Source organism: Bombus fervidus, chromosome 1, assembly GCF_041682495.2.
Source record: "Bombus fervidus isolate BK054 chromosome 1, iyBomFerv1, whole genome shotgun sequence".
NCBI classification, from domain to species: Eukaryota; Metazoa; Arthropoda; class Insecta; order Hymenoptera; family Apidae; genus Bombus; species Bombus fervidus.
The window spans coordinates 4,540,331-4,561,796 of NC_091517.1; the positions used below are offsets into that span (position 1 = coordinate 4,540,331).

Sequence of the window (21,466 nt, forward strand, 5' to 3'; positions counted from 1 at the left end):
CTGCCGTTCATGGACCTATGCACAATGTGAAAAAGTTCTTTAGCCGTTGCTTCGTTCGATCGAACTATTCTAAATATTTTGATTGACCAGCTCTTACAAATTTTTTTTCGGTCTGATAGACAAGCTTCGCACCTTTGGTTTACGTTAGTCAAATTTATTTTCTTAAACAAAACAATTTAAACATCCAAAAAGTTGCAAGTGATACAGTGTAAAAATTTAATTTTTGCAGTTTCGAACTTCAATTTTTAAATTATATATATTGTCATAATTAAATTTAACGAAAATTTTCGAACATAATGTTGAAATTTAATTAGATTCTTGACGAGGTACGTATGAGATGACAAGTTGTTTTGAAACTGTGTTGTGTGTGTAGAGACGAACGCGCTGGTTTGCATAAATAGAATTAATTACGAACACAGAACTTAGTTTTGCGGGATCGTCGTCACCTACCACTTCTCCTAATCGTTATTCCGGCTACATCACCAACATCTGCGCTTGTTATGTACGTATATCCAACGCAGTTTCCACACAAATACATTTTAAAATAAATACAAAAAATTCAGCTCATCGTAGAAGCACGATATATACGTTTAGTGAATTCTTCGTTGCTATTCATTAAGCTGAATTCGCATTTCTGCTTACGAAATAATTCTATTCAATTATATAGAATTTACATATGTATTAAACGAACATTGCATGTTTATAAAAGTACGTGTATTTAAATATTGGAAATATTAAAGCATTGGGATCACATAATATGAACATTGTTACAACATATTGTAAAAATATCAAATATCGTTTTTCTTATACAATATGATATAATCACAATCCAACTAGAAGTAAAATAAATATAAACAATACTAAAACAATACTTTGTAGGTCACAAGCTGTCAAATACAGTTATAAAATTAACATTTTGGATTCGTTAATTATTAATTTGTGTATTAACAATAAGTAACATTAAGTTTTATGTAATGAAATATTTACTTGATTAAGTGCATTAGAAATTAACAGCTTATATATATTACAAAACAAGTTATCAATAAATTATTAACCATCCCCTCTACCATCCTTATTTTCTCCTATTATTGTATCCAATTTTTCTTCATTATGATTATTTGACAATTTACTGTTCTTTATGGTATCACCGCGACATAAATCATCGAAATTTTCCCGAATATCACTATCTGTCGCGATAGTTTTCTCTTCGCAATAATCTTTTAAAGCTGGTAAGGTGTCCGATTGGTTGACTTTCGGAACATCTTGTATTTGTGGTACGTCGGTGCCATGAGTTACCTAAAAAGTTTCGAGTTTTTAAACAACTACATACAAAAGATTTACAATTAAATCTGAGATAAATTTAGTTAAAAACAAAAACATTCCAAATAAAACAAAGCAAATTATAAATTACCTTAAGAATTATTTGTACAGGTTCTCGATTTTCTAGACTGTGTAATGAGTTACCTTTTCCATTTTTTCTCTCATGGCTAATTCCAAATCTCAATAATGGTCCTAAGCCAAAATTAAATGATGCTCCAGACAGAAAGAATGGTATCATTATTATAACAAAACCTATACATATATACAGGATACATTTTATTAACCATCCATACGTCCAAGGCAGATTATCTAAAAGATTAAATGAAATTATTAAATCAACTGAATTATTAGGATGTAACTATGAATAAAACTTATCAATTACCTGTAGCATTACTTATGAAGCCAGATATAACAGTTCCCATGTGCGTAACTGGATGAAGAACAACAGTAGTAATAAAATGTGATAATGCAAATGCAGGTGTAATTTTTAGTTTTGGATTAGACATTACTGTTTCATAATATTGCTCACAATCGTCATTAGCTACAACGATAGAAAGATGATAGTAACCTTCCAAAGCATTTTTCAATGTACTAAAATAATATATACTTACAAAAGAATGAAATAAACTTGTGCCACAAATTCATCTTATCGGGTTGACATGAAATTGGTATGTCTGAAAATTTCATTTGTGCAGCAACAGACTTAATTTCAGCTTCCTTAAAAGAACAAATATACTTAAGGAATAATATTCTTTTAAAACTAAAATAATATTGTAAGTTAATGTTATTTACCTTTATAAGCTGCCACCAAGTCATAAAAAAGCTCAATATGAATATAATTTGTATAATACACAAAATAGGAAATCTTTGGCCACATCTTATCATTTTAAATGTCAAACAAGCCATTATCATTGTAAATAAGATTATAGTTCCATCTGGCTAAAATATTAAATCAATAAAATTCTTTTCATATAAATATATAAACCAGAAATATAATTAAACAAAACCAATATTCTTACATATTCTTGTACTGTTCTAAGTATTGTGCCAAAACCTTTGTGCAATACATCAAATATATGTACAGCTTCAAACATATAATTATATCGAGGTTCCTGTATTATATTACTCAGAATTTCATCAATTTCTCTTAAAGATGTTTTATGAATTTGAAAATTTCTAAGTATTTCCATTTGAGAATGGGATACCTCAATTTCTAATATTCCTGTTATTGATACTTCATTCTCATTCTGTTTCCAAAAAGCAAAATACATTCTTCTTGAACATGTTTGAGAAATTATACCATAAATAATATTATCCTGTTACCTCTATGCGAATATTTGATAATAACAGATTAATAAGACGCTTATAAAAGATAGCTTCGTGGTTACTATAATTATTTTCATGTTTAAGAGGTTCCAACTGATCTTGAGCTTCGATGCTTTCCTGTACCATATTTTTTTTACTGAAAAAGTTAATACTTATAGTATTTACAACATCTGAATATACATTTTATACATACATGTCGATGTTTATTTCTTTATCCATTGTTTTACTGTGCTTATCATAAAAAAATGAATATGGATCTATTAGTTCTTCTGAGTTCCTGTAAAATTATGTATTGTTTAATTTATACATATAATAATATAAATTTCTCATAATTTTAGATGTAAAAAGAACTTATTAATATTCTTACTCTATATTTTCAAAGTAGTTCTCATCTTCACACTGTACAATTAAGATGATTGCAAAGATATGAATCAATAAAAAAATAAATTCGTTTGGAGGCTTCATTCTAAAGACAAATAGAAACGCTAAACACAATATTTTCACTAGTTCGTATCGTGTATTAGTTCATTGAAAACGCAGTTCTAAAAATATTGGTGCGTCAATTGTTTCGTAACCTATCTTTTACCTTTTATCGAGTATACTCTGCATGCATACATGTATATCAAAGATTCATATTTTAATGAAGTATGATTAATATATTAAATTTATATTTACAACAAGTGGTTGAATTTAAATCACAAAATTCGGTAAATTAAACACATGGAACAGTGATACCATACTAGGGTAACATAAAAACACCACCACATATGAAAACGTATAAAAATATGATGAACTTTAATTTATCAAATATAAAATTATTGCCTTTTTTGTTTGTCATTTAATGTCTTTGACGCGTAAAATTCAAAAATACAAGTCTTAATTTTAAGTATCTAACGGTTTAAAAGTTATGTGTATGTAAAATTTTTAACGTATTTCTCGCGTTACTCTGACACCATGGTGGCTTCGATCCATGATTCGTTCAATGAGTAGAATCGCTGGCTGTACACAAATATACATGAGTATCGGCCATTTTACGGCGGGATTTTGATTTTCGTAAATATTGGATTAGATTCAATTTCATTCTATCCTCTGCGACCGCCACAAGACGATTGGTTATGATAATACAAGCTAGTATTTGGCGAAGTTTAATTCAATGCTCATTTGTATCGACCAATCAAATGATTGATAAAAGTAATATGGCATCATGCTAACCTGTAAAATACGGTAAAAATGCGTATCTTACATATGCATAATTTTTGAACTGCTGAATTTCTAAAGTTCAGGTTTGCATTTTTGAATCCTACGCGTTGAAAATCATTAAATAACAAATAAAAAAAGAACAAGTAATTTTATATCCGACAAACCAAAGTTAAATCATTTAATATACTACAACATTATATTATACTTACAACATACATGAAAAAACTTCACAATTTAAGTATGTTTTAGACTTTTTTGTTATACAATATGTAAATATAAAAATCAATATAATCAATTTATATACGGTGAATATAGAATAATATTAAAAAGGATGTCACAAATGTTATTTAATTTTTTTATTGTATAGAGACTTTGTTACATATACTTTATACATTACATATACTTCATTTCTTAATAATATATTTTACTATTAATGACCGAGTTTAAAATATGGTGTTTAATCTTTCCCTAACATAGCACATTATCAGTGCATTTGAGCAGGGAAGTAAACAAAAAATTACTATTAAACGTGCCAATTTTGAACATACGATACTATATTTGGTTTTAATCATAACTGATAAATCATAACTATTACATATTAATTTATTGCCATTATTCCTTTATTGCCTATAATTAATGGTACAAAAATTCTATAAATATTCTAAATATTTATTCATTAATATTATGATATTATAATATTTGAATCATTGTATAAAAAATATTAAAGAGAAACGTATCTTATGTTTTTTATAACTAGATAGTCAATAAAATTACTTATAAAAATATTATTTAAATAGTTTGAGTACAATTATTTTTTAAATGTTATACTTTTATTATAAGAATTCGACACTTTGTATTAAATATGATAACATATTTAATATTTTTATATATTTAAATATTTAATATTTAAAATACGTTATTTTATCTATATAATGTTTTGATTTGTGACGTATTGCCTACAGTAAATAGATTGCAGTGCAAGTGCAATGTAATGCATTCTTATGTGGATAAAGTTTTGATTCAAGGTAATTTGATCTGAACATTACAATGGAAGTTTTAAATCATTTTGGCAATATTGATGAAAGGTATGTTGTTTATTGATTTTGTAATTTTGTGAAATATTTTTTTTACCATAATATAATCATAAAAATAAAATAATGACATATTCTTAATAGAATGTTTCTGTTGATTTCTATGAATTTAAAAAAGATATGTAAAATAATTTATTTTTTGTTAAATATATGAATTTATATTTATGTTTCGTAAAATCAAATGTATATTTTTATACCATATGAAAATTGGGAAACATAAATGTCTGACATATTAGGTTATTTCATACCACATTTTTCCGTGTATGCTTTTGTAAGTATATAATATTTTATAGTGTGGATGAAAATACAATTAGCAATGACAATGTCGGCGTAGTTTTAGAAGAAGCAGAAATAATAGATTGCGACACAGAAATAGAAACAGTCACAGAAGAAGATAATATTCAGTATCAATTATGTGAAGTAAATAGAAATGATAATGCAGTGGCGTACCGTGTGGTACAAGTTGGTGATAATCATACAAATAACACTGAATTATCAATAGCTGCACCTATAAATAACACAGTTCAAGTTTTGACATCACCTATAAATGGTCAGTTCTACGTACTTAGTAATAGTAATGAAGTAGTTACCTCAGAAACTACAAGAACAGTTGCGCCACGTGTTAAACTTCAAATAGATAATCCACAAAATATCCTTACTACCATTAAAAAGGTAGAATATTTTATGTGATTTATATCTAATAGAAATTGCTGAATGATATTAATTATTACTCTATATAATATCATATAGAGAGATGAAAGAAGAAGGGTAACACATAATGAAGTTGAAAGACGCCGTAGGGATAAAATTAATAATTGGATTTCAAAATTGGGGAAGCTGTTACCTGAGTGTGAACAAAATTCAACAGGAGATGGAGATGTAAAAACCAATTTTGAGTTACAGGTAATATAGTACATATTTTTTATACATCTAAGTCCTATATATCATCCATTGTTTTTTTAAAATTATTATTATGATATTTTAGTTCAAAGTATTAGATAGTCCGATAAGTTTCTTTCGTTTTATAAGGAAATAAAGGATGCACAACATTTCCCGTTTTATATTATTTTATCGAATTACGTATGATCCATTTTGTTCTATCAAGTTAAAGATCACAACGTTTAACAGATTAGGTTTCATGTTTCTATAAAGATGCATTGTTGTAAAAGACATATGTATGTCTAATACATATTGGTGTTTTATGTTTATAGAGTAAAGGAGGAATTTTAGCAAGGGCATGCCAGTACATTACAGAATTACGAGATGTTCAAGAAAGTTTTTCACAAAGTTTAGATGAAAATGCTCAATTGTTAGAAGAAGCTAGAACTCTAAGGCAAGTGGTAAATCAATTGAGGAAAGAGAATTCTGAATTAAAAGCTCAAATTGCAAAAAGTACCACATACATACTAGGTACCTAATTTTCATGAATACATATAATAAATAGTAATAGATGTGGTCTTTTTTTATTAAATATCTTTTCCTTGAGTATGATTTTATTTAAAGTATACTACCTTTAACAGTACTTGCGAAAAGTAATGTGTAGGACATATATATGATTCAGTGCAATAAAATAATAATGATGTAGTAATTATAAAATGTTTATTTACATATATTTAACTGAGTATATATTTATATTTTGAAAACAATTGTAAACATTATGTAATTTCAACTGTACATATCATAAACGATAATTATTTATAACGTGAACAATCGAGCAAAAAGGGTAATTTATTATTAAATCATTAAATTAAATATACAAATATACAAAACATTGTGCTATTAATCAATAATTAATCTTTATCCAAAATTTATGTCATTCAATTTTAAAGTTCCTTATGGCCTAGAACATGTTGAAGTTTCCGCTAACGAGGAGTTCTACAATATTTACACTTATAAAGTACAATACCTAATTATTTACATGAAACAAAGCGATACATTATTGTATCAGTTTTTATTTTCAAATTTTCGGAAGTGGAACGTTCACGTGCATATTAATAACAGACAATTATAAAATATGGCAATCATCAATATGCACGCGCAACTATTTATGTTAAATATAAGGGAAAATATATGCATTCACATACATATGCAACAGCCTAAACTGTTATTACTGTAACGCCTAGTAATATTATTGCTTCAAAGCACATCATTCTGACGTTTGTGCAAGTCTGTTTTAGCATTTTCAGAGTAACAATACAAATTTATCAATTCCTAACTATAGAAAGGATATATATTGAATTATTAATTACTTTACGTGTCTTTAACAAGATATAGTCAATGTAAAGAATAAACCATTGCTATGTTGAAACTCTCTTTTTTTTTATTTTGTAACTAATGTGTCTTGCGAATATTTGTAATATTACTCTGATAATTTACAGAAGTATTATTTCTTTATTGATGTTAGTAAAATTCAATGAATGAAAAGTTCTAAATTGTGCAATATGCGATATTATCGTTTCAGCGTTTATAATTAACATATGATATTTCTCTCCTTATGTTTAGTCACATTGGCCATTATAGTTGGCCTTATATAACAATGCTTACAGAGAAATTGCGCTCGAACAAATAAATTTGTCCTATAAAAATAACTCTTAAATGAATTAGGTTCAGCAACAAATGTATCGCTTCTAGTCTAAACATCAATGGTTAATGGTTTCTGTACAGTTGAGTAGGAATCTTGCTCTTTCATTTTGTCATCATATTGTCCTCGTCATATAGTAAATACAATGCCAGGAAATAAGCAAAAATATACTTCTGTGTATTGTTTATGTTTCACAAGTATTTTCTTCTTTTTTCTGCAAAATTGCGATCGAAGATAGAATAACAATTATTTTTTTTTTTATGAACGTATATTTCGAAAAATATATATGCATTAAGACGATGAAAAGTGTCAGAAACAAACAAAAAAATATTTAGTAAACACATTGGCAGTGTTGAAAACTTTCACAATTGATGGATCAGCTTTTTTGAAACGTTAATTGAATTGTACTCGATGAAGAATTACAGTGTGCACGTTTCCATTATCTTTTACATACAAAACACAGAGGTTTTTGCTGACTGGCTTTCATCGTAATATTCTCGCAACATTTTTCTGTACAAGAGTAGAAAAACTTGAAAGATATCTCAGATGATCTTATTTTCCGTTTAGAAACTGCTATAGCAGCAGTAGAAAACAAGCTTGATATGCGAGTATTTACATGTTTAGTGGTACCTATATCATTAATACTGTCGCTCCATATTCGACGTAGAAATATAATTCTCCGTCCATTTACCAAAAATTTAAAACCTTCGTATAAACTACGATGAGTATTATGATTTACTGCTTTAGATGAAATGACGATAATTTTAGGCAGTAAAAGGGCGTACCGTGAAACAAGTTAAGATTCTTTTCTTTTTTTATGATACTATGTACTGTGATACGTTTTGCTTCACTGAGAGAAAATTTCAAGGTATGATATTTGTGTCAACGTTGTTTCTCTTTATTTCAATGTGCATACTAAAGAAGACTATCTAAATGGTTATCAAACCAATAATATATTTGGAAGGTCTTTCATTTTGCAGTAATAAATATATCTACTTTTAGCGAAATTTTGTTACGCTTTGACTATACTTTTCTCTCAGTGCTACTCTCCGTACCTATTTGCTCAAGCATTTCTCAATCAGTCTTTATTACCATAAAAAACACGTGGCCACTGCTAATCCATTCATTGTTTACAACGTACAAGCGGTTGCATTCCGATAATGCTAAAGTTTTATCACTGGTGTTTTATGTGATTCCGTGATAAGAGTGACTAGTACTTTCTCTTTAGTACCGCAAAAGCTCGCTATCGGCTTTACACATAATATTCATATATATCTAATAAGTAAGTGCATTCATTTTTTTAGTTTATGTAAGCTTTTTTTCTTCAATAATATTTTCTATTTCGTCCCGTCTCGATACTTATCTCTTTGCCTTTAATAGTTCAAACTTTCCACACGTTATTCTTTTCCATTTTGTAATATTGTTCGTTTCGTCTAAACGTTGCTTATATGAATTTATAATTACGCTTAATTAGTAATATTTCTTGCGGTTATACTTTGAACAAACAACGGTTATCATTTTTCTGAAAACAACTAAGTGGTGATACCTTGTCACTCCGTGATTGCAGTGATCTGTGTGATTGTAAGACGACAGAGCATAGAATCTAGAAGAATCCTCTTCGAGGCAGTGAAATAAATATCGCCAACGATATCGACAAAGTTATACTTCCTTTTTATCGAACTGCGTGTGATTTAAATTAAACGAGAATAACTACATTCGGACTGACGAAAATCGTAGCGTTTTGCTTACCCTTTTAACAGGACGTACCGATATTGTTGAATCGACAACGACTAAGAGATAAAACTTAACGATTAGATAAATAAAATACCTTCGTTCCATACATGTGACAAGCGCTTGTTATCGTTTGCTTTCGTACAGATTAAAACGAATACGTTGTCCGTTTGTTTATTCGAATATTCTTAAATGACGAAACATCGAAGAAAATCCGAATAAATCTCGATATGAAGAAATATTCTGAGAAATGTTTGTTGAACGACAAGTAATTTGTGAATCATGGTTGCGAAGCAACGATTAAGCGCTTCTCGTTAGACTTTCACAAGTCAATGTATGGTACGAAGGTAGGCCTGTCTCAGGACGGCTGAAGTCGCGTGTTTTTCTTGCTGCTACCGAACGTGAACCAAGTGCCAACTTTACGTCCTAACGAGTTTGTGGTGGCTTGCCCAACCATTGTAGGCATTTCGTAAGCAGACTCTCTTTTGTACGTTTTGTCTGTAATTATTCAATCCAGACAATTGTAATAATATCATAAGTTTAAAGTACTTACTTATTGTAAAGGCTCAGACAATAATTATTTTACGTACTGCGAGGTTTAATTGGCGGTCTGTTCTGCTGTCTCGTTGCTGCGATCCTAGCCAATTGCCTGGCCGCAGCAGGGAACTCCAATCCGTCGTTTCTGTCCTGAGCAACCAGTCTCCTTTCCTCGGCCATGGCTGCCAACCATCGACGCTTTTCTTCCGCTGTGCGACAGCAGAATAACAACCACTTATCTCGAACACAACTGTATACTTTCAAACAATGCCTTACTGTTACACCTAGTTGGTGATCTGTGAACAAAACATTAACAATTTACGATTGAAATATTAAAAATAAAACTAGAATTAGATGATGTATTAATGACAAACGGTTGGAAAATTTACCTTTGCCATCGGGAACATCGATCACTTCGCTCGTGTCGAGATAAATCCGTCCCTTGTACACATAAGTATTTCGCTTTAAGATATCCTTCTTACAATACACTAGCTGATGGTCGAATAGGAAAAGTGTGATATTATTTGTCCACATGCCGGTAGTAACTCTCACAGCTTCTCCTTGATAAATTAATTGCGACGAAACTTCTATGAGATCTTCACCCTATAGTATTAATAAAAGATATTAAAGTCTAACACCATCGAAATAAGTGAGTGCTTTGAAATAATATTGTACAAATAAATTTCATTGTCTCTCTAGGATTCCTACCTCCCATCCTTCCACCCTTAGTTGCCACGCAGCAAGTTTTTCTAGACTCTCCATCCGTCTCTTTCTTTCGTTAATCAAAACCGCAACATCTCGCATCGCTTCTAGAGCTTCCTGAATCTTATGGTAATCTGGATGATCGGTTTTCGTATATTTCAGTAATTCTGCCAACTGGAGTGGATACTTGCATATCCGTTGCACTGGTGTCAATAAATATCCGTCCAAAGGAATTTCTATCAGCCCTCTCATTAACCTGCACGCTTCGAAGAACTTGCTATAACGATTATGTTGATATAATTCCTGTAAAGTGGCGGTAGCCATCGGATGACTGTTGCAGTACTCTGAATACATACGAAATCCCGCTCTCTGAAACAATTTTCAATATCATAAAATTAAAGCAAAAACATTGCTTTGAAATAAATATCTAATGGATATTAAATAATTTTGATGTCCTTACATGATTTAGAAAACATTCACCGACGCAGCTCTTGTACGGAGCATTCCAATCGATTCTAGTTTCTAGATCTTTCAAGAATTCAGATTGGAAGTCTAACAGCTCCTCGAGATTGATGAAAATCGTTTCTATCTGCTCGTCTGTAAACATATCCGTGCGCCGTCGACATTCGGCTATGTAACCCTCCGCAACATCCCTCAGTATTTTAACAAAATCCCTTTCGGTTTGAACTAGTTCACGAACTACGCTCGTTCTGACTTGTTCATTTGATAACAGCGAAATACTGGTACGTCTTCTTAGTTGCGAATTTGACGCGCCTCCAGAGGCCATCGCCGCCAAACAATCCTCGACAGTATCTTCTTGGCTTACGCGTAACTGAAGATATGAAGTTCAATACAATTCATTGCAACTCCACAGTCATTTTGATTCATGAATAAATCGAAAAAAGTTATAATTTTCGCTAATAAGTATACATAATTACTTGTAAAATTTTACTTTATTTTTTATTTCAGTTAAAATAGTAGTGACTGCTTTAAAGCGAGAAATATTATATTAATCGAAATTTCTGATATTTTTAGTGTAAAAAATCTTAAGAAAAATTGGTTACATACCCTAACAAATGCAGCCGGGAACCAACCATGCTCTCCTCTACAACTGCCCCACCACCAGTCTTTGTCCAGGTTGTCCAAAACTTCTATCACATCGCCAGCGCGAAAAGCCAGCTCCTCTGGTTCCATCGCCACGTGGTCCCAAACAGCTTCAGCCAAGATTGCAACTTCTTCGTCCATCGTCTGCTCGAAGGATTTTTTTCTGTCCGTCAAAGAGGCGATGGAGGATTCCGAATCAGACATCATCTCATCGTCGGACGTTCCACCTCTTCCATCTTGTTCGTCCTCAGACAGGACGTTTCCACCGGGCAACCTCGCGCCTGATTTTAAACAAAACGACTCTTGTCTTTATCGTGAAAAGAAAAAAACGAGCTCGAGATCCGAGGATCTTTTTTATTTTGTATCTGTCGATGTGTCAGTGTTGTTTTGCTTTCGTTTTGTTGCTTAAATCTGTTAACACGAGAGAACAATCGTATACAAAAAATCACCCTGTGTAGGTATCCATCGCAGGCTTGCTGGCGTTGGCAGCGAAAGATTAAAAAATCGTTTATCACGTTTCATGTGAGTAATTAGTCTTCTCGTAGAGCTTTACGAAACATAGTACGCGTGGAAATATTTCTTGAATATTTTCAGTAAAAAAGAAGATGGAATTCGTTTCACTTAATTATCGAAATGTTTCGTGAAACTCTCTAAGGGTGGTTAATTTCTACTGCACCTTGCAAACATAAGCGTATTCACAGAAAGCAATCCTTACAGAACGAAGATATCAACACGTTTAATACAGGAGTGTTCCGCATTCCTTACTGTTAAGAACTCTTCTTACAGGTGCGTTTTGTTACGACGGCTTTGAGATTTTTACAAAGGGTGCATGCTAACTTAGAGCACTGCCGGAAATAGTGATCTAGAGAGAAACTGGATATCACTGGAGTAGAGAAAGTGTGCACTAATCTTCGTCAACGGGTTGGCTACCAGTGTGCTTTCGTACCAAGCAAACAAGCAATGTGCTCCTCTCCGAAAAAGAAAAAAATATAAATGATCGCGTATTTTTTCAAAAATAGTATCGATATCCATATCTTCAAAATTCAAAAATTCAGTGTTACAACGTGACGGCATGTCAGTGTGTTAATGTGTAACTACAACAGTTTGCAGTTAATCAAAGTGTATAACGTGAAAGAAAAGATTACTTATTTGCTTGGAAGGAAAGAAAGGAAAGTATGTGGTCTACGTTAGAACTCAAACAATATCAACAAAGTAAGGTTCGATTTTAATTTGACAAGTGTTAGCATTACCTGCAGTTTTGGTGCGCATCAAGGGTGATAGCTGATTGATACCCAGTGGTTGACTAAGTGAACGCCTCAAATTTGTCCGAGAACTCCTCCCTTTCGCGTTACTGGGACCAGAATAAGATCGTCGTTAATTTTTCTTTTTAACTGCACATGGTCGGAAAAGGATCAACAAGCTTTGTGTTTACGTAGAAGCATCGATACAACATTCAGCAACGAATTACAATAGGTAAATATATATATATATATATACATACGACAAGGTATACATGTGTATACAGAGTGGTTCTGTAAATTGTCCTACCTCAAAAAATGCTCGTTTCTTCGTTCTTAACGTAACGCTTTCTGGTCGTAGATAATGTCTCGTATTTCCTTTTTTTTTTTTTTTTCTTTGTTTACTGAATTTAGTTTTCTGTTATAGACCTATTTTGCTACTTTCTCCTAAACTTGGTGATGTATTGCTAACGTTTTACATTTGTATTGATATTTTACATAGGTTTTGGACGTTTAATTAGTAGATGAGGATCTTTAGGCGGAACCTTCTATCGCTACCACGTTACCATAAAAGTCTGTATTAAAAAAGGAAAATCCTTTTACGTAAAAAAGTCAAAAAAATAATCGGAAAAGTACGAAAGAACCACTCCGTACATAGTAACGCGTGACAGACCAACTGTTTTACGAGGAAAAATTAAAAGAAAATGGTTTGTTATAATACCCGTCTACCTACCACTATTCTCCCTCGATTTACTGGAAAGGTTCGAGAATAAAGAATTTAAATTTCGTCAAGGATAATCTTTCAAGGGATTGTTTTGATGATATCGTAATGTCATGCTATGATTCCTTTCGAATTGAACAAAATTTAAAAAAAAAAAAGAGGAGAAAAAATAAATAAAAAAAGAAGAGGAAAAGAAACAGCGAATCGTTCAAGGGTAATGCCTGCTCTTTTTTGCTATTTTTTTTAAGAATAGACCATTTAGATTTTCAAACAAATGACAAACGGAGCACCTAGATTTTTCCATGTTTTTTTTTTCCTGCGTTCACGCACTCGTTGACTAACAGAGAGAATAATATATCCTCGAGTATTTGAAACCCAAGCAATCGCCGTGTACATTCCGAAATACAAATATAAAAATTTTAAACGTCGCAGCCCACGTCTCTTTCAACGTATACAATACTGTATTTCAGTTGGATTTTCGTTAGAATCAACATTTACAAAGTTATTGAGGCGTTTCAAATGTGGAAGTGTCCGACCCTGTACGATAATAATAACAAAAGTTTCGAGCGTATCGAAAATAAACAGGGAAATTTCGCCAGCGATTGCGTCAGGTTTGCAGCTCTCTGGTCGGAATTGACCCTCGCTCGCAGTATGGCAAAAAGTCAATGAGGCGTTTGCGATAAGGGTGCGAAAGCACGGGACGGATCACGATCATTAAACCCACCTTCTCAGCGTAACGATGTCATGGGAGGAGTGCCTCGGACTGAGTCTAGGAGGCCTCGTCTTGATCGGTGATGGCGTCGAGAGCATCCTGCGGTAATTGTGCGCGTGGCTGTAACCAGACCTCGTATCCCACTGGAGTAACCTCTGACCTCCTAAATCACTGTTCGTTCTGCGTACATGCTGGTGCCTCGACGTGCGGCTCTGAAGATCCGCCTGAAAGTATTACACATCCTTTCGTTAACATCGACTTTTCAACGTGGTTGTTCGAATGGTAAGCAACGATGCAGCTCTTCTGGGTGTGTGACGTTAAGCCAGTCTTCCAGAAAATTGCTTGATCATCAAGCTAGCCAAGTGCCGTTCCCATCTCTGCTTACGATTAGATACACACCGTGGAATTTTGTTAATGCACAAACACCAATAAATTCTAGTATTTTCAGTTACGTTCACAGCGTGAAAGTTTATGTACTCGTGGCAGATACATTAGTAGCCAAATTTGTGGATTAGGATGCACACAGTGATGTTAGAAAAGAGGTGCCGTATTATTGGTGTCACGCTCGTCGAATTAGATCCACGTTACATTTATTATTCACATTTTTATGTTCTACTATTTACCTGTCCTTCGCCCAGGTCAAAAATACTTTTAAACGCTTTTAGCCCAATTTTGGATAGTATAAAGCTTAAATTTCACTGTGAACAGACACGTTAACGGGTTCATATCTTTGAAACACGTCTTTATTATATACGATCACACAGGCAAAAACACGGTGACGAAAGCAAACAGCGGTGACTCGACTTTCGTCCATGATTCCATAAATCGTGTTCGGTCGGGTGCTCGGCCCGATATCAACTAACCAGGAGTGTGCTTCCTCTCCTCGTATCCTGGCCAACGCGATATAGTCTATGACTGCCTATCAGTGACTGCCGGTGATCTGTACGAGCGTGGCTAAACCGTACACAAACGTGAGTAATGCGAGTTATTGTGTCAAAGGAAATAGTCATATGTGTCGCCCGATAATGATTACAAATGTGTGACTCTCTCAATAGCAATTATACACGATCGGCCAGGCAAGAAATGGGAGAAGAAGGATGGGCGTCGATAAAGATGATGTGACACGAGGATTAGAATTGCACACGAATCAAATAAAAGCAGTAAAAACGTACATATGCAACATCCATAACAAATGGATTGTTTTCACTCCATCGAAAGCAAAAGCGTTTGTCTTCGGAATCTTCGTTTCTTGGTATCATACCCATACAATTGTTATATGCAATTAATTGTTCACAGTTATAAATTGTTCACAGAATAAAGTTATAATGGAGAGAGTGTTTCGTATTTGAGAGATTAAATAAGAACAGTAAAAAAGAGTTGTCGATCGAAATGTTTCTGGACTCAAATACAGAGGAACGATGCGAATAACGCCATTGCGATCTTATAGTAGCGATATTTTACGATCTGGTTAGCTTTGTATTTCTAACGAAATGATGCAATATACACGAGAGTACGATTCCACTATCGAAAATGTAATCCTAGTGCAGGCGAGAAACACGACGTCGCGTCGTTGCGATTCCGTGACAGTGATGTTGTGCAATTGCACGGTATCTTTATATTTCTCGTAGCAGGATCACACGCTCGTATGTATTGCAACATTAAAAATATAATTCTACAGCGGTCCTATATAATCGCATAGGGTCATCACGAGATCGCAACGAGGTCGTGTCGCTTTTCTGCACCAGATATGGTGCATAAAAGTATATACAAAACACTTTCTAGTTTGCGGTGCTCCCATTTAGTCAACGACGTTAAGCACAGATACAGCGACGACGGGCAACTTCTCGTGCGGCTGGCGGTTGTTAATAATTAACACGAAGATTGGATGTAGCAGGGCAAACGGGGGCAAAGAACGATAGTCTTTACCTTAAATTTGTCGATCAGTATCTGGTTGATGAGCTCGGACTGGGGTCGTGATTTGTCAGCGACCCGCCTACGAAGGGCTGGAGGGCTGTCCGTCTCGTCTTGGACGTCCGTATCGTGGGACTCGGAGCTATCACCACCCCCCATCATTCCACCACCACCACCCCCAGTCAATGCTCCACCAGATACCATCTATATCGTTTACAATTTACTTCGTTACTCGTCGAATCTACGCTGGATATGTTTCTTATTTTCCGATACAGAGAGTCCATCGACTGGCGTGACGCTTCATAGGAAAATGAATTTTCTAAAACGGGACTAGTTGCATGGATGGTTGTATCGGTGTACACTAGTATCCTCCAGGCAGGGAAGATTCAAGGAAATGCTATGCATCTCGTTAGTTTCGCTAATTTGAAATTTAGATCTCTTCTCCTACGAACTAAAGTGCGAACACGTTTTATCCACGGTTCACTGTTTTCTTACCTCGATTTGTATTCCGCTATCTCCGCTGTTGCATTTCGCGTTTCTGGCAGCTTTGCTGCCCTTTTTTCTCTCTTTACTGCTTCTCCATACAAGAGGACCAAACCTGCGACCAAGATTTAATACTTCTTTATTTTTATTCAAATTGAAAATGGAATTTTTTATTTGCAAGGATTTAATTCTCTTACGAAATAGAAATAATGATTTCTTCTATGCGGATTTCTATGCAAATTTATATTTTTATAAACTAAACTGACGAAATACAACTTAAATAGACATTTACTTATATATTGAAAGTTGCAACAACAACTTTACTTTAGATGTTTTATATAATTTTTGATAAATGCATAAAAGTTCGCAATTTAAAAATGACAATCGTACTAACCGGAATTTCTGGTCATTATTGGTGTCTTCTTTGTGTTGAGGGGTCTGTTCCGTGACAGTCGGCGGTTCCCTTTCCTCCTCCTCGTCCAGAGGGCCGGATCCATCGTTATCTTCGGCCGGGCACTCGCTTTCGTTGCTCTCCTTGCTGCCCTTTTTGTGGAACCTCAAGGAGAAGCTCTTTCTGAATTTCTGCAAAACGCTCTCTTGCTGGCTCTGCGTGCTCGAACGAGGAGGATTCTGGGTCCCGGAAGCGGTCACAAGATTGGCACTTAAGTTAGAGGGCTGCTCTTGAAGACGCGAGTGGGAGACCAAGGGAATTGTCGCCTCCGCCAGAGGATGCTCCGTTGTTACGTGACCTGTTGTGCCCTCATCCTCTTCGTCTCCCGACCACTGTCGACTGTTCGGAAAATAAGAAAATCGAACTTTCAGTACTTATAGATAGACGCATCTTACGTAAAAATATTATTCTTCAAATCTAATCGAAACGGCTAAAGTCGATATGCGAATGATGGGAAGCTTGTTTAACCTAACTTCAACAATTACTTGATTAAATATTAAATATAAAATATCAATGCAAATTATATTTTGTTTAAAAATCCTTTTGTTAAAGAAATTTGTGGTATAACACGTTTGAAAATGGCACCACCGAAGCCCACTGGGACATAGAATCTGATTTCAAATTATATTATACAATTATATTATTATTATGAATTATTATTATGAAATTATATTATAATTTATTTCTTCAAAAATTTAAGTGCACCGTAGTCTGTATCGTTACATTGTTGCGATCTGTTGCGGATGGGTTAACCGAGGAAAATCCATACATCAATTCTGACCTCTTTCCATAGAAAATATTCTAACCATATCGAAAAAGAAATAAAATAGAATAATATACGATGATTTCTCTAAACTCCAAATAATCAATCAATTCAACGTACACTTTGTCGTAATGAAAAGAAAAGATTATGTCCGACTATTCCTCGAGCTTCTCGCACACATACGTAGGAATTAATAGGCGCGAGCAGCGATCGTTTCGATTATTCGTTTAATCAATGGCCCATTGTGATCGTGAGAGGAAAATAATTTACGGGCCCTAGGAAACTCAACACCGTTTCTTCCCGCGGCGCAGAGGCTGCGGCAAACGCGGGTCGTAAAACTGATAGATCACGAAGGTGCGCACGGCAATTTATGCGGCTGAACATCGAGCACGGCAGCTGACCAGGTGTCTACACGAGGCTGTATAACGGAAACGATACCGTCGCGAGTAGCCTCCTCTGCGTATGTCGCTCCTGAAGAACGGAAACCTGCGGCTTCCAAATATTTCGAAATTTTCGCGAATCACAAGTGTATCGCGTTCGCATACTTTCTCAAAGTATGACGTATTACGTATCATTTTCATGGAACGTTCTATATCGAGAAATTGCACTACCGTTCGTAGTTTATTTAAAAAGCGCGTACTATTATTTTGCCGGACGTATCTTTATCTTATTTGAAAACACGTAGAAGTTCTGTGAAAATAGTAAATGATTTTATACAGAACGAATATTACTGTGAGAAGTTTTTCTTCTGGTTTGAAATGACCGAGACTGTCTATACGATTTTTAATGAAATTATCGAACCGAGTAAAATATTACTCGGCGACTGTGCTACTTGAAGACGTTATTAATTAAGAGTTATTCATATGATCGCATATAATCATGAAAATCAGATTCTCGAGTTTGTTTTTAAAATGCCTCTCGTTTTACGCGATGGAAGATATGTGATTCCTGTTTCGAATGAGATCGGATCTGGAGAAATACGATCGAGAAAAAAAGAAACTTTCTTCTCTTTTCTTGTATTTCCGAAGGTAAAAGATAACTACGTAGACGTGTTTCGTGTTTTGCGTTCTCTTTTGAAAATAATGAAATTTCTGAGTCATTACTTTTGTCCTTCGCGAGTTAATTACACGCCCATAAAACATATTTTTTCTTTTACGTCGCAAACGCAAAGGCGGTGAACTAACGTCACCAAATTGCAGTTGCTAGAATCAACGATATTCTTTCGTGTTCGCGGTTTTTCTAAGTCAGATTAATAGGATAACATGCTGCAGCGTCACGTACCACATCATCGAGAGGATTCTGTTCTCTTCCAGGTTAACGTTTATCCGATGTATTTTATTATTTTTTGCTTGACCAACATTTTACGTTCGTGGTCTCGTCACGTTTTTTCCTCTACTCTGTGAAACTTCTCGCGATAAAAACACGAGCACTTTTTACACCGTTCGAAAACACATTAAACTGAAAATATTCACGCATAACCGACGCCGGTGTCCTGTTTATTATGATAAAAAGTTTGTTTTAAAAAATTTGGTTCAAATTTATCACTTCTTAGAAGAAAAAAAAAAAAAGGAAAAAAAAAGAGGAACAAAAATATTCTCTCCTTCACAGTTCTCTATTTATACGATTCAAGTCTGGATAATAAAATCCTCGAGATTATTCGACGCACGAAAAACCACTTGCAACCACTTTTAGACAGGAAATGCGTCGAGTGACGGTCTAGAGGCGACTAAAACCTTCGGCCAGTACACCAAACCACCATCATATGCATGTGCACGTTCGTGTCTCGTGCTGCGCTCGCAGGCCTATACAATCCATGGTATAAAGATATTCACGGAAATCGTTCTTCCTGTACGCTAGAATTTTTATTTCACGACAAAAGCCTACCGCCGTTGTTCCGACGTTCCAACGAGGAACCGTCACTTGTTGATCGGCTGCGATATAATCACGAGCACGCACATTATTCTTTGTAATTCGTCCTTTTCTTTACAACGAACGAGTTACACTTAGACTACAAAGCTTATAAAGTCAATGTCTAAAAAAGCGAATCTACGAGAAACTTCAATCACTCAAACGCACTCAAGACACAATCACCAAAGCGAGCAATACGATTCTCACGATTGTTCGATCAAGGGTAGAAATTGCAGCGAAGAGTTCGAATGTCTTGGTAAAAGCATTGGATACATTTGTACGATAGCGATTGGTTTCGTGGAGTCACAGAAGAGGTATTGTACGCGAAAATACAAGGCTCACGCTCGAAATAAGAAAATTACTTGAAACTACTTTGGCCCAGGAGGAAGTGCATTGAACGACGAGCTGCGGCCGACTGAAGGCTCCGGCAGCCACACAAATCCAGTCTCACGTGTGTCCCACGTGCCTTTGTGTGTGTACACGTGCATGCGTGTAAGGTTTGTGTGCCAGTGCACCTCGTGAACTCTTCCAAGAACAGATTTCAAGGGTCGCTTCAGGTATACCGACACGCCGAGGGGTTGCTCGTTTTCCCCCACCACGTTTTACACGCTGTTTTTTTTCACTTCTCCTTTCACTTCGTTCCACCCTCGCTTTTCGTTCCTTTTTTCCTTCTCTTTCTCTCTCTTTCTCTCTCTATCTCTCTCTCGGCAGAGCGAACTGTGGACGGCGGAAGAGGTGCAGCCAAGAAGAGCCATCGTTAGTCTCCACAAAAGGTACTATTTATCCATTGTAGTGACAGTGGCCCGCTGGCTCCTCTTTCGTCTTCTTTTTAATCGCCAGGATTTTTACTGTCCTATCGTAAATGCGCCACCTTCCACGTACAAATTTGACACACCGCGCCGCGCCGCGCCAAATCTCCGGCTCTTTGAGGGTTCCGCTAATCTCCGTTGTCCTTCCCTGCTTCTCCTTTTGTTCACAGAGCGCCTTTCTCCCTTTTTTGCTTGTACGCCTCCACGAAATCAGTATACCGCAATCTTTCTGTGTTTGCGATGGTTCAGAGAAACTGTGTCGATCTGGTGGTCCGTTCTTGTTCTTCCCCTTTGCGTATTTAAAAAGTTTTCGGCAGAGAGAAAGGCAACACATTTTTCAATCGTAGATATTGTGAAAACTGCGGTAGGTCTATGTTCCTTTTTCAAGCGTTTCTCGGATTTGCTAGTATTTCCTAATCGACAACGTTCGGAAACGTCGTTTAACACTAGAAATATTAATGACTGAAAAAATCGAAATGAAATATACATTTGTAAATCAAAAGTCATTGAAACATCTAGAAATATTAGAAAGTAAATTGAAAAAATGTCTGCGAAGAATTTCTAGAAAGTTGTATTCCTCTGTTAGTTCTATTGTTAAAGTAACTCGGGGTACATTGGAATTCTTTGTAGGTAGGTCGGACAAAAATTTGTAAAAAAATTTCGCTAAGGCGAAACTTGGAAATATTGGTCACGTTCGTAACATTATTATTTTTCATGAGGCAGCGGTCTGTCGACAAACTCTTCTATCGTTTTCTCGACTATGTGACTTCTGTGTAGCGAAGGCACGTGGCACATGGAACAGACGATAACTTTCCTTTTTATCGATTTGTGTTTAAATCTAGTACCGGCGCGTGTAGGTGGAGTACATTCGATTTTTG

General features: G+C 34.7%; 3 protein-coding genes across 10 annotated transcripts in view; 1 reads left to right on the forward strand and 2 right to left on the reverse strand.

The window, feature by feature from the left end:
- Positions 1 to 699: 699 nt before the first annotated feature.
- On the reverse strand, positions 700 to 3,656 carry LOC139989781 (uncharacterized). 3 transcript variants are annotated; one of them, XM_072008402.1, is made up of 10 exons: positions 3,233 to 3,649; positions 3,014 to 3,112; positions 2,840 to 2,923; positions 2,644 to 2,782; positions 2,340 to 2,567; positions 2,113 to 2,259; positions 1,932 to 2,037; positions 1,703 to 1,861; positions 1,412 to 1,629; positions 700 to 1,296 (listed from the first exon to the last, which is right to left on the reverse strand). In XM_072008402.1, the coding sequence occupies exons 1-10, from the start codon at positions 3,253 to 3,255 to the stop codon at positions 1,051 to 1,053; spliced, it is 1,449 nt and encodes a 482-aa protein (XP_071864503.1). In that variant the 5' UTR covers positions 3,256 to 3,649; the 3' UTR covers positions 700 to 1,050. The 3 variants fall into 3 exon arrangements, with proteins under 3 accessions (XP_071864503.1, XP_071864493.1, XP_071864512.1); XM_072008392.1 differs by having other exon boundaries at positions 3,014 to 3,131; XM_072008411.1 differs by having other exon boundaries at positions 961 to 1,296; positions 1,465 to 1,629; positions 3,014 to 3,131; positions 3,233 to 3,656.
- A 1,116-nt stretch (positions 3,657 to 4,772) lies between these two features.
- On the forward strand, positions 4,773 to 7,740 carry LOC139989796 (upstream stimulatory factor 1). The gene is made up of 4 exons (XM_072008423.1): positions 4,773 to 4,931; positions 5,231 to 5,609; positions 5,688 to 5,840; positions 6,149 to 7,740. Exons 1-4 carry the CDS (start codon positions 4,894 to 4,896, stop codon positions 6,353 to 6,355), a joined length of 777 nt encoding a protein of 258 aa, XP_071864524.1. The 5' UTR covers positions 4,773 to 4,893; the 3' UTR covers positions 6,356 to 7,740.
- Positions 6,886 to 21,466, reverse strand: part of Rhogef3 (Rho guanine nucleotide exchange factor 3) — a 133,484-nt gene continuing 118,903 nt past the window's right edge. For 5 of the 6 annotated variants that reach the window (XM_072008340.1, XM_072008351.1, XM_072008360.1 and 2 more), the window contains 11 exons: positions 17,052 to 17,447; positions 16,670 to 16,772; positions 16,190 to 16,378; positions 14,276 to 14,487; positions 12,843 to 12,943; positions 11,557 to 11,873; positions 10,949 to 11,320; positions 10,495 to 10,857; positions 10,176 to 10,389; positions 9,840 to 10,082; positions 6,886 to 9,747 (listed from right to left, as the gene is read on the reverse strand). In XM_072008340.1, coding sequence (XP_071864441.1) covers positions 9,608 to 9,747; positions 9,840 to 10,082; positions 10,176 to 10,389; positions 10,495 to 10,857; positions 10,949 to 11,320; positions 11,557 to 11,873; positions 12,843 to 12,943; positions 14,276 to 14,487; positions 16,190 to 16,378; positions 16,670 to 16,772; positions 17,052 to 17,447 — 2,650 coding nt within the window. In that variant the 3' untranslated portion in view covers positions 6,886 to 9,607. The remainder of the gene's footprint in view (positions 9,748 to 9,839; positions 10,083 to 10,175; positions 10,390 to 10,494; positions 10,858 to 10,948; positions 11,321 to 11,556; positions 11,874 to 12,842; positions 12,944 to 14,275; positions 14,488 to 16,189; positions 16,379 to 16,669; positions 16,773 to 17,051; positions 17,448 to 21,466) is intronic. The other variant, XM_072008369.1, reaches the window with a different exon arrangement.

What these genes read in the sequence shown, in the direction of transcription:
- LOC139989781 (XM_072008392.1), bottom strand. Translation starts at nt 3,263, where the DNA reads ATGTATGCATGCAGAGTATACTCGATAAAAG. An exon ending in AACTACTTTGAAAATATAGA is followed by an intron (nt 2,924 to 3,013) that starts GTAAGAATATTA and finishes ATAATTTTACAG; the next exon opens with GAACTCAGAAGAACTAATAG. An exon ending in CTTCATAAGTAATGCTACAG is followed by an intron (nt 1,630 to 1,702) that starts GTAATTGATAAG and finishes TTAATCTTTTAG; the next exon opens with ATAATCTGCCTTGGACGTAT.
- LOC139989796 (XM_072008423.1), top strand. Translation starts at nt 4,894, where the DNA reads ATGGAAGTTTTAAATCATTTTGGCAATATTGATGAAAG. An exon ending in TCCTTACTACCATTAAAAAG is followed by an intron (nt 5,610 to 5,687) that starts GTAGAATATTTT and finishes AATATCATATAG; the next exon opens with AGAGATGAAAGAAGAAGGGT. An exon ending in AAACCAATTTTGAGTTACAG is followed by an intron (nt 5,841 to 6,148) that starts GTAATATAGTAC and finishes TTATGTTTATAG; the next exon opens with AGTAAAGGAGGAATTTTAGC.